Genomic DNA, 16668 nt, shown 5'->3' with positions numbered 1-16668 from the left:
TTGAATGATTCATAAGATGATGCCAGGATTCCACGCGGTTTCTGACAATTTTAACATGACCTGCCTTATAGAGTGGCAGGAGAAGTATTTGGTACAAAATGTGTTCTCCTTTCTGTCAGTCTGTAGTCTAACCTTTCCTTGGCTCCAGCTTAGAACTGACTACTCCATTCCTGTCCGCACCTCTTTGTTAGTTTTGTTAGGCCAGCTTCTTGGTTGTTGGTAACGTTTGCCTGATCATTTAATGTGGAAGATGGCATTTATACAGTGAGGTGCACTACTGGTGACTGAAATATCATTCATGGATTTCTATTCAGATGAGGCTAGTATGACTAATAAGACTGACCTCTGGCTGATGTAAACTCATTAAAGTCCTGGGGATTTCCTTATCAAGCTAAAAAAACGCATGGTGGAATTATGAGACTTAATTGTGAGCAAATTTCTCATATAAGTAATGTAAAACTAGAAATTAAGCCTTGATGAAACTTTCAGGTATTATCTAATGAATTGATTAAAAAGTATTAATTATACATGAACCATTTCTGGTAAGTATATAGTTGCTTATAAGAAGTTAGGTAATGATGGGTGTTTCACCATCTGCCCACAGAATCCATTCCAGTGTCCTCATTCTCCCTTCAATGTTTTCCCTGGATGTCTAGTTTACTAGTTCAATTTAAGCCCAATTTCTGAGTTGGTCCACCCTGCACATGGAGAACATTGCATCTCCCTGTCCCCCTCTCTCTGCTACAACCCTCTTAAAATGGCTATCACGTCTCTCTCCCCTCAGTGAGAGGACTGCTCTTTTAAGCTAAAAATTAGTATCATCAGCCATGCTTCATAGATTGATTTTAATTCCTGGGGGTTGGTTGGTTTGTTTGTTTGTTTCCCCCCCCCCCCCCCCTTCTGGATTGTCTCCATTTCACATCTTGAAGCATTGTTCCTAACCTGGACAAAGTATTCAAGGAGAGGCTTTAATCAGCGCTAAGTAGAGCGGAAGGTTTGCTTCCTGTATCTTACATACAGGAGTTCTGTTTATACATCTCAGCATGTTTGTTTTTTTCGCAAGAGCATGACAATGTTGACTTATGTTCAGTTTGTGATCTGCTGTAATCTCAGGTCCTTTTCCACAGGATTGCTGGTTAGCCACTTGTTCTCCTTTGTTTGTGCGGTCAACTGTTCCTTAATAAGGACAAACATTAATCTGGATTTATCTCCTAATTATTTTGGACCACTTCTTCAATTTGTCAGGAATGGAATTCAGAGTAATGTAGACCTCTGAAGTGCTCAGGCCCCCTCCAGCATGCAAATTTAAATTATATTTGTATTTATTACTGTATAGCTATATGATGGAATAATGTCTGTGCTTACAGAATCTGATTTGATACAACCTTCCATAGTGGTATAATTACTTTGAGCATATGTCTTTTTAAAACTAGTCTCTTGCATTTTTGTTATTTCATCCAGACAAAGTTTGCTGAGCTTGCTCATGCAACTTACATGTTAGGAATGTCAAATTTTTGCTGAAGTTAAATGATATCCACATTTCCCCTATCCATGAGGCCTGTTACACTGGCATAGTAGTAAGGATTAGTTTGATGTGATCTGCTCCTAACAAATCTATGTGGCTGTTACTTATCAGCCTATTATCTTCTAAAAATAGTTTATTCCAGTATATTTTTCCAGGAATTGAAATTAGACTGTTCAGTATCTGCTCTGTGTGTGCACTTGCCTTCTTTTCTTTTTTTTCTTCCCCCTGTTAATTTAGAGACTTTTTTTTTCTATTTTTCCAGTGTTGTGGAACCTTCTCTACCCTGAGTTTTTTAAAGTAATCAGTGGCAGGTCTGAGATATCTGGCTGAATAATTCAGAGAGACTGAAGCTATTAGGGTCAGCTAGCTAAAAGCAAAGGCATAATTTTAAGTAAATGGTCTTTCCTGTGCCCCGCCCCCTTCTAGATCAAAGTTTTTGTTTGTTTGTTTTTGATGTAATGAAATATTCAGTGCTTCTTGGTCTTTTGGCTTACTGCTTTTAGCAAGCTGGCCCCATTGTTCATTGCCAATTTGAAGTAATTGGCTATATTTCTGTCTTAATTTAGCTACCAACAACTGAATCTTTTTATGCCTGTGTGTCTAGGCTCATGATTCTTCCTTTATAGGATTTTCTGTCTCATGTAGATTTCTGGAGGCTAGGCCAAATTGCCTTTCAGTAAACTTAGTAGATTGAACAGGTCAAATATAAGTACATTTCCAGATCTAGATTTATTCCCATAGTTCTTCACTGAAACCTTTCCAAACTTTAAACATGCCTAGAATCTAAATTCACTGAATAAATATCACGCAGATGCTGTATATACTAAATCTGAGCAAGGCTTGTAAATGACTTGACCTGCACCACTTCCTGTGACTGTGGTTACCCCTTAGCAAGTCATGTATGTGCAATTGCAGTGGAAACCAATCCACATACTGCACAATGCCAATACTGGAAACCACAGCAGTGTCAAGGTGGACTGAGTGAATCAATGGATGGCACCAAGTTGAACAGCTGGATGTGTCCACACTATCCTTCCTAGCACAAGTCTCGGGTACTGCCCTTCATCATCTTTCTGTCCACTCACCCCAACTTGTAGCATATTTTCATAGTATGTACCAGCATCACCTTTATTATGTTTCTCTCCTTTGTAGCCTTAGGTCGCATCTCAGGTTTTCTTATTCCATATAAAACAACCCCCTTCCTAGGAATCTGCATATAGACCTTGTCTCCCTCCTTGAAAACTTGCCTTTACTTGAGGCAGTAGGAGAGGCAGAAAGTGGGGGGGATGCAAACGGGTCTGCAAGATGAGAACAGGGAATTTGGGATTTTCTGTGGGTGCATTTCCAGTGTGCACAAACTTCCAGTTTGCTGAATGCACAGTCAGTTCCAAACTCCCTGTAGAAAGAGGCAGCAAAATTAACCTTATACATGGGCATTCAACAGAACTATGAGAGTATAGTTCCATCACTGGTGAAGCCTCAACAGATAAGTTTAAAATGTGTGGTTAGTGGGTGACAAGTTGAGGCCCAAGTTAAAGGTTTCTTCATCGGTTTATCAGAATGAAAGAATTATTTGGTTGGTTTGGGCAGAATGATCTTTTTTAGCAGAAGAAGCCAGTGCCTTAAAATGGAATTTTGGAAGAGGAGTTCATGATAAACTGAGAAGGGCCAAACTGACCCCACCCAGTGAATTTCTGTTCAGTGTCTGCTGTTATGTTTATGCACAATGCACTATATTTTTTTACGCTTGCTTTTAAGGTGTTCTTTGTATTGAACTCCTATAAGGGTTTATGGGCTATCTTTATTTAGGGTGCCTGAAATGTGGTGGGATGTAGTAAAAATGTGATTCCATTCTGAAAAAGAACAAATGCTGTACTGTAACCTGTTTCCTGTTGCAAAGGGCCTATTCCCGGTTAAACTAAAGGAACAATTACTTACTGGATCTGATGTCCTCTAGTTGTCTGTGTGTACCTTCCTATTTGCTGTGCTCTTCCAGAAGAATAGTCTCACTGAAGTGGCCACCAGCGAGGTTCTTTGCTTCCTGACTAAAACACTTCTGTAAACCAGGTATTTTCCTTCTCTACTTCAGTAATGCAGGCTTCCACAGAACAGAACTTCAGGCAAAGGGGGATCTAAACACAGCTGTGCTGGTTGCATCTCTAGAGCACCTGCACCCACTGTGGGATTTACACTGGTACTAAACCTTCTGTATGAATTACCTTTCCGATGCTGTGAACAAGCATGGTTTGAAAAGCTTTGTCAAATAGCTGATGGTGTGTGTGTGTTTTTGTTGCTGTTTTGGGGGGTTTTTTTCCTCCTTGCTTTAGCAGAGTGTCTTCTAAGCATTAGTCCTTCACCTGTTGGAAAGGCTGTAAGCAGAACAGTAGTGCTACCTGCATGTAAGCTGCTTCTGTGAGAAACAGTACCTTCTTAAGAGGCTCATGGTAAGTAATTCAGAAGCCTCTGGACCTGTAGATGCTTATTCATCCCAGGAATACTCTCAATAGCTCTCAAAGGCCACTGTCTTATGCCTCCTACTACAAGACCCTATTCTGTGTCTGTAACTTTTGTCAAATTCCTTTTGTTTTGGGATGAAATTTGCCAGATCATCTGCCTCAGACTGAGTCAAGAGTCTAATAAAAATGAAAACATGTCCTATAACGTACACATGTAACCCTATTTCTGGTACTTAAGTACTTGCTATGTAGTGTTAAGAATTTGCTCTTTGTGATTTATTACTTTAAAATTTCAAATCCCTTGTTTTCTTTCTTTCATTAGAGAGAGTTTTTTCTGAGTTGTTTTGTTTTCTTGTTTTTAAGAGGGTGTTCTTGTTCACATTGCCAGTGTGAATTTTAACTTCCATGTCTGGATAGCTTTTATCAGCTATGCCAATATACTGAGTAAGAAGAATGAAATGGCTCTTCAAGAGCATGAGAAACAGTAAAGGCCTGCTTTTAAAGTTGTTGAGCACTCACCTTTTTTATGGATTTTGGTAGTATTTACGAGAGCTCATCATGTCTAGAAATCTGATTATTCTTTTCTAAAAATTACTTCTAATAAATTTGAACTGATATAATACTGGGACTGCATGCAAACAGTAATAGAAGTAGTATAAACATCTGTTTGCACAAAAGCAATTATATTCAAATATGTCAGTAAATTGATATGAAAACTGTAGACCCATTCACCTGAAATACTTTACAAAAATGTGTGTCTTTCATAGAATCATAGAATAATTCAGGTTGGAAGGGACCTTGGGAGGTCTCTAGTCCAATCTCCTACTCAAAGCAAGATCAGACCAGGTTGTTCAGATTTTATCGAGCTGGGCCTTGAAAACCTCCAAGGATGGTTGGTTTTATTTTGTGCTGTAACTTAGTGTGTGTATTGTTGTCTTTTCTGTCTACCAACTAACTTGTTTATATAAAAATACTGGCTACTCGTACTAAATAACTTCCAGAGCTGGTTCCTTCAAGAAGTTTAGATTACCTAACCATGTTCAGTTAAAATTTTGAGTTATTTCAGTTTAGCATGTGGTCAACTGTGATCAAGGGAGAACAAATAAATTCCCCCCACCACCACCCCCCAAAACCCTTCTGATAATGGTCAGGCTGGGCTTTATAAGGACTGCTCCAAAGCCTGAAAGATATTGACTTCTTGAAATCTCTTAGTTTCTTCATAAACTTTTCATATCAAAGAGAATAATTTTTTCTAATGAACAGAATCTGAAATATGTAACAGACTATTTGCGTACAGGATTTAATCTAGTAAATGTCTCTCTGTATTAGTTGCTTGAGAGGATGCTTCAGCATCCTGAATTATGTGAGGCTACTCATATATCTGAAAGCTTCCCAGCTGTATAAATATTTGCAAGATTGATAATACAAATGTTCCGCTAATAGAATGGAGAATGAAAGACACGCTAGTTGTTGAGAGAGTGAAAGCATGCACTGGACTGATTAAGGAGGAAATAATAAAATTCTTTTGGAAAGTTCAGTTAAACTGTTGTAGACTTGAATTAGGACCATGGTTAAAAGGTGGTCCAACAAATTCAGCAGACTTTCAACTATATACCTACCACAGAAATTCCTGTCTTAAGAAATGCATAGTTCCAAATGGCTTCATTTAAAAAAAAAAAAAAAAAAAAAAAAAAAAAAAAAAGCTTCTAAAATAAGTTCTTAAAAAAAAAGAAGTCTAGCTTATGGGCCATGTAAGAAATCACTAAAATATTTCCTTTCTCTTTCCTCTGTTGAAGCACAAGTCACTGACTACATCATTAAACTACCTTTTTATTAGAATAGATCCTCCGACAGATCAGTCCATTAAAAATACTTCCTACTGAACTACCCATTTTAGAAGCTAACTTTAAAGCATCCTGAATAGTAGAGCTTTTAGCTTTTGTTTACAAACTGTCTTCACTTTATAGAAGACCCCAAAAATGCTGCTTAACTTTCTTACCAAATATTACCCTTTTGTCATCAAGCTGAGCCTTTAAGTTATTTAATGATAATGGATATTATCTTTTTAATTTAAAAAATAGAAAATTCTGTTTCAAAGAAGTGACACATGTCCCTTTTTCTCCCTTTCTATTACTGTGTCTTCATATAAAACTTCTTCACTTCTTAGTGTTGCACCTAAATGTTATTTCTGAGGAAAGCTGAACTCTCTCTAGCTCCTACCCCCATTTCCTGCTAAAAACATTGGAGAGTAATAGAAAGAACTTTAACTTTATTCCTTTCCTAAAAAGTGAGCTTAATTAACAATATCTGAACTTTTTTGCAGATTTTTACTCAGTGAAACTGAGGCTGTGTGTGGGCATGTGTAAAAGGTCATGTATTAGGCTGTTGAGTTTAGAAAATACTTTTTAAAAAAAAGAAAAATTTTTTACACCCTAATTAATTGTGCATGTGGAAAAATACCAGATATTATGGAAACACTTCACTTCTGTATCAATCCATGAAGTGTTAAGGTTATTCTCTCTTGTGGTGAATTTGATGCTGGGTCTATCTCAGCTACAGAAACCTGGAGTTAGGGGAGAGTATAGATGCATCAGGTGTTTTTTTTCTGTGTTTGGGATTTTTTTAAGAAGCTATTTCCATGCTGCTTTACTCCAGCTGGGAGAGCATAGCAGCAAATGAATGGTTTTGTTGACTTTGCTCTACTGAAGACTGTATTTGGCCATATATAAGCAACTGCCTCTAATGCAGGCATTTAAAGTACCTACCTGGAGAAGGAATAGTGTGCACTTTTTTTTTTCTTCACAGGTATCATTTTTAAAGGAACACAGGGGAAAATATACAGCTTTTTAGTTTAATTTCTCTTTAATATGTACCTGAGATTTGAATACATAATGGCTTTTCTTGCATTGTTTAGGAGTGAGTGAACCAGAAAACAGTTCAATCTATTGGAATCATGAGGACTTGTTAGGGGAGTCAGACCATTGAGTGGTTCTCTTGTTTATAAATCTTGATGTGAAAAAATAGTATAAGGGCACTTCATGCAATTTGGATTTTTTGCACAGAAGTTGTGTATCTTAAATGTTTAAGTGATTCTCTTTGGTCACACCTGAAGCCTTTCCCTGTCAGATACGTCCTGTCTTACGGTCTGTCCATCTTGATGGGTATTGTGCAAAAACCTTTAACTTTCTCCTCTCCTAATAGTGCCAGAAAAAAAAATCTTTTTAAAAAGCCAGATGATGCAGTTTCCTGCTCTATCATAATGAGGCTCCCTGGACTGCTGCACTCTGCTCCTGGGGACCTGCAATGCAATGAGCTGGAGTGTTCTCACATTCCAGCATCTTAAGCAACTGCCAAATTCAGGCTAGTGGGTGCAGCTCGGATTGACCACCACTTCTAATCGCATTGATTGAGTTCCTTTGTGTCTCTAATAAGAAACATAATTAAATTGCCTGGGGGGGACATTCTCCAGGGGCTTGGTCTCCCTGTGCTGGACCTGGTGCTGATCCAATCTGTGAAACCTTCGCTGTCTCCTCCATGTGCTGGTGCCATATGTAGCTTACAGGCACAGCTAGAAGAGAAATTCGACTTGACCTAACCCTTCTCTAGTTCTCTGCTGTTCTTCATCTTGGAGGAAGTTTAAGCTGGATCAGCCAGCTCTTGTGCTCCTTGTACGAATTAACCAGCAACGGCCTGGTCCAGGAGCGTGGCTAAGCGGTCACCCCCCGTGCGAAGAGCCCTTTTTGTCACAGGCATTAGTGATGTTAATTCAACTCATGACTTACATCCACGTAGGATTTCCAGCTCTTCAAGTGCATCCTGGTACGCGCCCTCCCCCCCCGTCCCTCCGCGGGCACGGCTTCCGCGGCCGCCCTCCCAGCCCCCGCAGCGGGGCGGCCGCCCTCCCAGCCCCCGCAGCGGGGCAGCCGCCCCGGGGCGCGCAGCGAGGCGCTCTGCCGCGAGCGCGGGCGGCCCGCGCTGCGGTGGGGGAGGGGCGCGAGGTACACGCCGCGCCGAGGCTACAGTCCGCCCCGCGGAGCGAGCGCGGCCTCAGCGGCGGCTGCGCGGCGCTGCCCCCGCGCGCCTCGGCGGCCGCGCCTTTTGCCCGCACTACCTCTGGGCCGGCCGCGGGGCGGGGCTGCTGGAACGCTGGGAGTGGTGACGTGTCCTTTAGGCGCCGCCCCCGCCCAGGGGTATATAAGGGAAGCCGCTCACGCCGTCGGTCTTTTTCGCTACGGGTTTGCCGCCGCCTTTCAGGTGAGGCACGTCCGCGCGGGGCAGGCCGGGGAGGGGGAGGGGGAGGGGGAGGGGCGGGGGAGGCCCGCGCGGCGCGGTGCGATGCGATGCGAGTGGGGCTCACGGGCCGCCCCGCGGGGCGCTAGGGCGGCGGCGTTGCGGCGGCTCCGCTGGGCCTGGGTAGCGGCGTGGCGGCGCGCGCTCGAGGCGCGAGGCACCAACCGCTGCCGTCGCAGCCGCCGCCCGGGCCGGGCCGTGTGGTGGGCCGCGGGCGGGGGAGGCGGTGCGGGGGAGCCGAGCCGGCGGCGCTGGCCGGCGGGCGGTCCCCGGGGTTGCGGCGGCCGCCGCCGTGGGGGAGGGAGAGGATGGGGTGCGTGAAAAAAAAATGGCCGCTCGCTTTTCCTGCCTGTTGCGAACTTCACAAAATGGAGGACGCGGCGGCCCGGGCGGGGTGAGTCACACACAAAGGAGCGGGGCGGCCCCGCCCTCCGCCGCTGCCCGCCAGCCGCCCGCGCCGCCGCCCTGCTCCGCGGCCGACGGCGGGTAACTCGAGCCCCGGCGCCGGGAGGGAGGGAGGGGGCGACGCGCCGGGCTCCTCCGCAGGGCCCCCGGCCTGCTCCCGTCGGCCCCTCCCCCCCGGCGGGGCGGAGCCGGGGCTGCGAGCCCGGCTCGTCCCCGCCGGGCCGCGAGGCCGCTGCGCACGCGGGGCCGCCATCGCGGTCTAGTGCCCCCTTCCGCCCGCTCCGCGGGGCTGTCGGCGAGCGGGGCTGCAGTTGGGGAGCTTGCGGTCTTAACTTTTTTTCTTCTTCCCACTTTATTTTTGGTTTCCAGGTGTCAATTCTCTTTTGCCGAAAGAAAGACCTTAACTAACTATCCAAAATGGGAAAGGAGAAGACCCACATCAACATCGTCGTCATCGGCCACGTCGATTCTGGCAAGTCCACCACAACCGGCCACCTCATCTACAAATGCGGTGGCATTGACAAGAGGACCATTGAGAAGTTCGAGAAGGAAGCTGCTGAGGTTTGTGGGCCTGTAACTTCCAGCAGAATTTCGAAGGAGCATAAAGAGAGGTTCAGTCACAAAATTAAGCCAATAAATTGGAAATTTACTGTTTTGATGTCACAGGGAGGCAGTTGGGTTGAAATTGTGCCCGTAGTTGAACAAACGGTAGCATTTATACCTCTTGAATCTGCATGTTATGTTAGTTGGCCAAGCTCAGATTATTAATAGTAAAATGAGGGGAAGGGAAGGATAGTCTAAAGTGGTATCTGAATAATGATGGTAGTGATAGCCTGGGATTGGAATTAATGTGGAGTTCCCATCTTAAGTTTTTGTATGCGTTCAGTTGAGAATAAAATTAAAGGTATATGGGTGTGCCTGGATAGAATGCTAATTTTAACAAAATATTTATCTTACTTCTCTGTAGTAGCGGAGGCTAGGTCTTAACAAACACATTTTACAGAATGAAAAATACTAAAGTTAGTGTGAGCAGTTCAAATATTGATTGTGGCAGAGATTGCATTACTAAGAAAACTAAAATTTCTAGAGGACACTTGATAGGAGAGCTTAGCTTAACAACATTTAACTTCTAATGTGTTAGTACAATTAACAAGCTGTCAAGAGGAATAAAGTGTCAGCAGGTTAAATAACGGAAAACAAATTGGCATCTGTCACTAGTCATGCCAGATGAATTTAGGCCAGAGTTTTGTGAGCAACAACTTTTTTCAGTATAAGCTAGTACTATTTTTAGATTTTTGCCCTTTGCTTAGTGTCTAGTTTGTGATTTTCCTGAACTAAATTGAAGCATATATTGTAAAAAATACTGATTTTTTTTCTTAAACCATAGATGGGCAAAGGTTCCTTTAAATATGCCTGGGTCTTGGACAAGCTGAAAGCTGAACGTGAGCGTGGTATTACTATTGATATTTCCCTGTGGAAATTTGAAACAAGCAAGTACTACGTCACCATCATTGATGCTCCTGGACACAGAGACTTCATTAAAAACATGATTACTGGAACTTCTCAGGTATGTAAATAGAACTAAGGATTTTAGGAGTTGGGGACATTTATTTTCATGGTTTTGGGTTTTTTTTTTTTTTTTAATAAGTGTCTTAATATGTATGTAAGCTTGACAGTTGATGTTAAGGTTGTTTTTTCTTTCTTTCTTTTCAAAGGCTGACTGTGCTGTTCTGATTGTTGCTGCTGGTGTTGGTGAGTTCGAGGCTGGTATTTCCAAGAACGGGCAGACCCGTGAGCATGCCCTTCTGGCCTACACACTGGGTGTAAAACAGCTGATTGTTGGTGTTAACAAGATGGATTCCACTGAGCCACCCTACAGCCAGAAGAGATACGAAGAAATTGTCAAAGAAGTCAGCACTTACATCAAGAAAATTGGCTACAACCCAGACACTGTAGCTTTTGTGCCAATTTCTGGTTGGAATGGAGACAACATGTTGGAGCCCAGCTCTAATGTAGGTTTAATATTTTTATTAAGAACTTAGTATATCTTAGTAATTTTACTAGTTTGTATAATAGTAAAACATGCATGTGTTTTGATAGTTTAAATTCAGTTTGTAGGTGCTGAGGTCAAAATCAAATTGCACCAATTAAGAATTTGTCAATCTGTAGTAGTATAGTAAGATAATACTAAGATAAGCAGCTGGGTCCAGCTTAGTCTTTTGCCATTAAAACCAGCAGATAATTTTTGCCTGGGCTGTTTTTGGTATAGATGCCCTGGTTCAAGGGATGGAAGGTTACCCGAAAGGATGGCAATGCCAGTGGAACCACCCTCCTTGAAGCTTTGGACTGCATTCTGCCCCCAACTCGTCCAACTGACAAGCCTCTGCGTCTGCCTCTTCAGGATGTCTACAAAATTGGCGGTATGTATTCTTGCATCATACGCTTCCTTCTTGCTCGCAGGAAACAATAGATGGGACAGAAAGGGGTTTGTTTGCCTGAAAACTGGAAAGTGTAGAATATTTGTCTGAAGTGTTTTCTTTCCGCAGGGACATCACTGAGCTGAAGGACTAAAGTCACTTTTCTTTTACAGGCATTGGTACTGTACCAGTTGGCCGTGTGGAAACTGGTGTTCTGAAGCCAGGCATGGTGGTTACATTTGCCCCTGTCAACGTTACAACTGAAGTAAAATCTGTTGAGATGCACCACGAAGCCCTTAGCGAAGCTCTGCCTGGTGATAACGTTGGTTTCAATGTTAAGAACGTGTCTGTGAAAGATGTTCGCCGTGGTAACGTTGCTGGTGACAGCAAGAATGATCCTCCAATGGAAGCTGCTGGCTTCACTGCACAGGTAACTTTTGCAGCTGTTTGAAAATGCCTGAAGTGTAGCTCTGGATTGTGAAATAATAGAATTTTGCTTTTTGTTACCGTAGGCTTAGCTAAAAAGTAACAGAGTTGTGTTCTGAACTTAATTTGCTTTAAGCAAATACATGGAAGATCTTTCCAAAATAACTCACGTTAACTTGCACTTTGGTTTTCTAGGTTATTATCCTGAACCACCCTGGCCAAATTAGTGCTGGTTATGCTCCTGTGCTGGACTGCCATACTGCTCACATTGCTTGCAAATTTGCCGAGCTGAAAGAGAAGATTGATCGTCGTTCTGGCAAGAAGCTGGAGGATGGCCCGAAGTCCCTGAAATCTGGAGATGCTGCCATTGTTGATATGATCCCTGGCAAACCTATGTGTGTTGAGAGCTTCTCCGATTATCCTCCTCTGGGTAAGGGATCTGCTAAGATGTGTTAAATACTAACTCCTGGAAAATGAACTCTTTGATTTCAAGTATCGGAAAGCAGTCTGTTTCAGTCCATGTTCTGTAAAATACAGAAGCTGTAACTTCATAGAAACTTTAAAATAGCACCAAAACTTAAATAGGATGGGTAATTTCTAGACACTTCAGCAGTTGGAACATCGATCCCAGTCCCATACAGTTCAACTGTCCTAGAATAGTATTTTCTCCTGCATCCTAAGGTGTGGGTTGCTGCTGTGCAGATAACACTCTGCGTATGCAGTGCTAGACAAAAGTTTTAAACCATTTTTTTGTTCTCAGGTCGTTTTGCCGTGCGTGACATGAGACAGACGGTCGCTGTTGGTGTCATCAAGGCAGTTGACAAGAAGGCTGGTGGAGCTGGCAAGGTCACAAAGTCTGCCCAGAAGGCCCAGAAGGCTAAATGAAAATTCTGTACATCAGCTACCACCTCAGTCTCAATCAGTGGTGGAAGAACGGTCTCAGAACTGTTTGTCTCAATTGGCCATTTAAGTTTAATAGTAAAAGACTGGTTAATGATTACAATGCATCGTAAAAGCTTCAGAAGGAAAGGAGTGTTTGTGGACCATTTGTTTCGTGGCAGTTTAAGTTATTAGTCTTTGGAAAAAAAAAATCGATAAATTTTTTAAAATGGAAACTTGACCAAAAATCTGTCACAGAATTTGAGACCATTAAAACAAAGTTCAATGCTACATCTGTGTGTTCTTTGGATTAATGTTAACTTCATAGAAAAATCTATGAACAGTCATTGTGGGAGACAAAAGGATGACTGTTACTTAAAGTGTGTTCAGAAGTGGTGAAACAAACGTGCAGATTAGTTGTTCCCGAAGAGTAGGGTGAAATTTAGCTGCAGATTGATTTCTAAGTGTATCTAAGCCTTAAGTAATTTCACTTGTGTGGTGCTTTGTTCTTTAAAGATGATTGCTAAATTGGATAGTATAAATACCAAGTAACTACTGCAGTATTCTGTGATACATTGAGTAAACCAAGAAAATTTCATATCGTGAAGAGGAAATAGTATGGACAGAAACACATTTAATCTTGAAAAAGCATATTCAAGTTTTAGATTTCACATTACTCTTATATCTACATTTATCTAATTGTTGGATTTTTTTTCTGGGAAACTGGTAAACTGGCTTGTAGATTTTTAAAGATTAAAAAAATTTAGATAAAGCATTTAAACTGTAGTAAGACGTTTAATAGCCTAATTTCAAGAGTTTATATATATATATACATATATATGTACTCTGGTGCTTGTCAGGCAATCTCTGACCTGCCGTTATAGCATCTTGCTGTGTTTTTATTTTGAGAACAAAGAGAAATCAGTAGTTACTTCATTGCCTTCCAGCAGCATGCTGCTGTTTATACCTGTCCTGTTCGATTTTGAATTTTTGAACCTACCTTTGGGAAAAGGATGTTTCTAGGTTGTTGACTGAAGTACATATTGGTACATTTCCCAGAGGGTTGCGATAAATTCATACTGGCCTGTCATCTTGAAGTGATGTGGCAGGATAGTGTATTTTGTTTTTTTAACAATGCGGCTAAAACCTTCGATCAGGCAAGTATCAGTTGAAGTTGAATTGGGTAACTGGAAAAAGTCAACAGAACATTACTAATTCCTAGATGAATAATCCACTGCAAGTAAAACATTTTGGTGTAAGGAATGCTAGGTATAATAGGATTTGGGGATACAATTGAAGACTGAATTGATAAAAGTAGATAAGCAGTTAATGGGTAACTGGCAGATCCTGCTTAAACAATACAGTTTCACTAATACTTGAACATGGTTTCCCCACAGCCTCCCCACATCAGTACCAAAAGAACTAAGTATTTTTGAAGGATTACTGTTCCATGACACCAGTGTGTTAATTACCTGTAATGCACCTCAGAAACCCAGCCCTCAGAACAGCTATACTGCTCTCGCATCTTTTTCTTCCTTTCTCCTTCAGCAGTCTGCCTCATTATAGGAACTCACACCATTTCTATACTGTTGGGATGATCTTAAAACTGCTATTTCTTTTGTGCTTGTTTGGTTTGGTTGTTTTTTTCCCCCTTCTCTGCTCAACCTCCATGTCTTACTACTGTAAAATTTTTAAGCATTATACACCTACATGTGTTTGAAAAGTATAGATATGATAGAAATAAGGGCTAGAGTGCTTGAACCTGTATGGAAGGTGATCAAATCTAATAAATCTCAGCTTGATAATACTTAATTTGTTCTGAAGACTAAGTATCCCCAAGACAACAGGAAGATTATAATTTAAAATCTTAGACAAATATCTTTGCCATAACAGTCAAGGGTGTATCTTTTGCCAAACTTCTGCATGCTTTTTCAGTTAAACTACTGACTTTGCCAAGAGACTCCTCTCCCTGCCCCAATTAAATGGGTTCAGCAAAGGCAAAAATTGCATTTGGGATGGAAGAAAAAATGGCTTTGGCACAGCTGCATCTTCAATGTAGCTATGTATCTGTTTAAAGTCTTGTAGAAACTCCTGTTAAAGTCAAATTTAAGTCTTTAAGGGACAGTAAGATACTAGGTGTGATAGCCATGGCATAAAAATGCAGTATCTAGTTACTATTCTGCTGCAGTTGCTTTATTTTCTTTGGATAGTGTTGTCTTTAGCAAGGAGTACTTGTTCTGTTACACTTTGGAAACTAGCTTGTATTAAGAAACTGATTCAAATTGCAACCTGAAGGCAAAATAAAGTTTGAATATGAATTAGATACTTGAGCATCTGTATATATGATATCTGAGCATAAGCAGCAGAAGGTGAAGGAAGGAGGGAAGACAAAGGCAAGTACACAGTTACATGAAGAGACCACTTTCTGATCAGCTGTAAATCAGAAAAACTGCAGAATGTGGAAGCCACGAGCTGCTAGGTGGATATTTCCTAAATAAAATTGCCTAGCTGCTGAAGAATAAAAATTGGACAAAAAGGTCAAAAACTAAAAGGAATGGGAGGTGTTTCTGCCTTTCCTAGGGGAAAGGAGAAAATTTCAAGCTAGAGCAAGAGGCAGTAAACCAGCTAACAACCTTAACACTTGAGAAGTCTCTGCCTGTAATGCTAACAATTGCTTTCAATTATTTAAAACCTCAGTTTTATACCAATTCTGCTATTTTTTGACTATTGTAGAATAGTTTTACTTTCTATGCACTAATGCAATGCCATCTCAGTTCTTTTATTAATCTTTGATTACAGGGGGGAACTGTTAGACTTTTGTAAACAAAACTTGGGGATTAAAACTACTTTGGTTAAACTTCTAATAAATTTTAATAGTTCAGAACTGTATCTGACTTCTGGCTGATCATTTCTTTAAGTGACTTTCACAATTGTCCTGAACTCTTAATCCTGTCCTATAATGCTAGTGATGTTTATACCCAACTGTGGAAACATATGGAAATGGTAAGGTAGCTAAATGTTAAAATTTTCTAGAAACTGGCTAGAATATTTACCTCATTTAGTCCTTTCTAAATTTCATTGTTGACAGTGGCAGTGGGGAGCTGAAATAGTTGGAATAATTTCTTCATTAATGCATGCTTTAGGATTCTGGAGGGCTTTTAGTACACACAAATATCCACAAAGGACGTCACTGGGTACCTGGAGACCGGGATACTTTCACGCTACAAAGCTTTGTCTGCTTAGGAAAATGGAGCCACACAATCAACAACAACCATAGCCAAGTAATTTCTTGTTCAGGAGTGTTTCCCTGTGTGAACATTTTAGGCTGGAATGAAACAGGCTCCTACCCTAAGATAGTTTAATTCCATCAAACCAGCTCATGCTAAGGCTATTCATTCTGGAATATTTTAATTTTACAGAATTTGCGGACAAAAAATTAATTCACTCATTCTGATTATACTGGGCTAAATATATGTTAAAAGATATTGATAAAGTAGCTTTGTATGCATTGAATTATTATTTCTAATAATTTCTCTAATATTTAATTTTAGATTTGATCAAGATAAAAGTGCCTGTAGGAACAACATAGCAACTTTGTACTGTAGAGCAATGTACCTTTTCCTCCTTACTGCTAAATAATTCAATATCTGTTTAAGAACAGCATTAATTTGGTCTGGATCAAAAACATAACTCATCAGTTTTCATTCCCTACTTAAATATTTATGCAATGCCTAGAGGAGGTTTGGGGGGAGGGCTTACTGCACAGTGCTGGGCAGAAATATGACTTAGCAGGGTTTTGCTTAAATTCCTGATCTGGTATGTTTTAATAGTGAGGAATAGCAATTACAGTATTAACTGGGGATGAATGTGGTTAAGAAGAGTTTCTCATTGGCAAGTTTACAGTGAAAAATCAAAGTTACTTGGTGTTTGGGAACTCAGAATTAGTGCTGAAATTTCCTTTTTTTTTTTTTTTTTAAATACAGTTACTATAAAAAGCTATATGCTAAAGCATTTTACCTGAGCCTTAGCACCAGAGCAGTCTTTTTTCCTGTATTCACTGTATGTCAAAGTAGTCAGTGCCACTTTTAACCTTTTCCTTCCACAGTCTCCAGAGAGTTTAATAACCGAGATGTCTGGTTTTCTCACAATTGAAAATCAAGCTCTTTCCCTGACTGGCCAAAGAGAAAATGCATATAGTTATTGCCTTGCCTCATTTTAATTTCCACAGCTCAGTTTTTGCAGTATCAGCTGAGGTGAAAGGGTAAAAGTT

General features: G+C 41.1%; 1 protein-coding gene across 1 annotated transcript; it reads left to right on the top strand.

Annotated features, from left to right (window-relative positions):
* Positions 1-8088: 8088 nt before the first annotated feature.
* Positions 8089-12689, top strand: EEF1A1 (eukaryotic translation elongation factor 1 alpha 1). The gene is made up of 8 exons (XM_064508677.1): positions 8089-8235; positions 9046-9237; positions 10064-10243; positions 10392-10688; positions 10946-11096; positions 11267-11523; positions 11715-11949; positions 12280-12689. Exons 2-8 carry the CDS (start codon positions 9094-9096, stop codon positions 12402-12404), a joined length of 1389 nt encoding a protein of 462 aa, XP_064364747.1. The 5' UTR covers positions 8089-8235; positions 9046-9093; the 3' UTR covers positions 12405-12689.
* Positions 12690-16668: the final 3979 nt, after the last annotated feature.

This window comes from Dromaius novaehollandiae, chromosome 3, assembly GCF_036370855.1.
Source record: "Dromaius novaehollandiae isolate bDroNov1 chromosome 3, bDroNov1.hap1, whole genome shotgun sequence".
NCBI lineage: Eukaryota > Metazoa > Chordata > Aves > Casuariiformes > Dromaiidae > Dromaius > Dromaius novaehollandiae.
Note: the sequence above shows the minus strand (reverse complement) of the source record. Positions and strands in the feature narration are given on the sequence as shown.

Excerpts from the sequence above, each read along its gene's own strand:
- EEF1A1 (XM_064508677.1), top strand. The coding sequence starts at position 9,094 with ATGGGAAAGGAGAAGACCCACATCAACATCGTCGTCATCGGCCACGTC. Across the intron at positions 11,524-11,714 it reads CTGCTGGCTTCACTGCACAG|GTTATTATCCTGAACCACCC; the intron begins GTAACTTTTGCA and ends TTGGTTTTCTAG. Across the intron at positions 11,950-12,279 it reads CTCCGATTATCCTCCTCTGG|GTCGTTTTGCCGTGCGTGAC; the intron begins GTAAGGGATCTG and ends TTTTGTTCTCAG.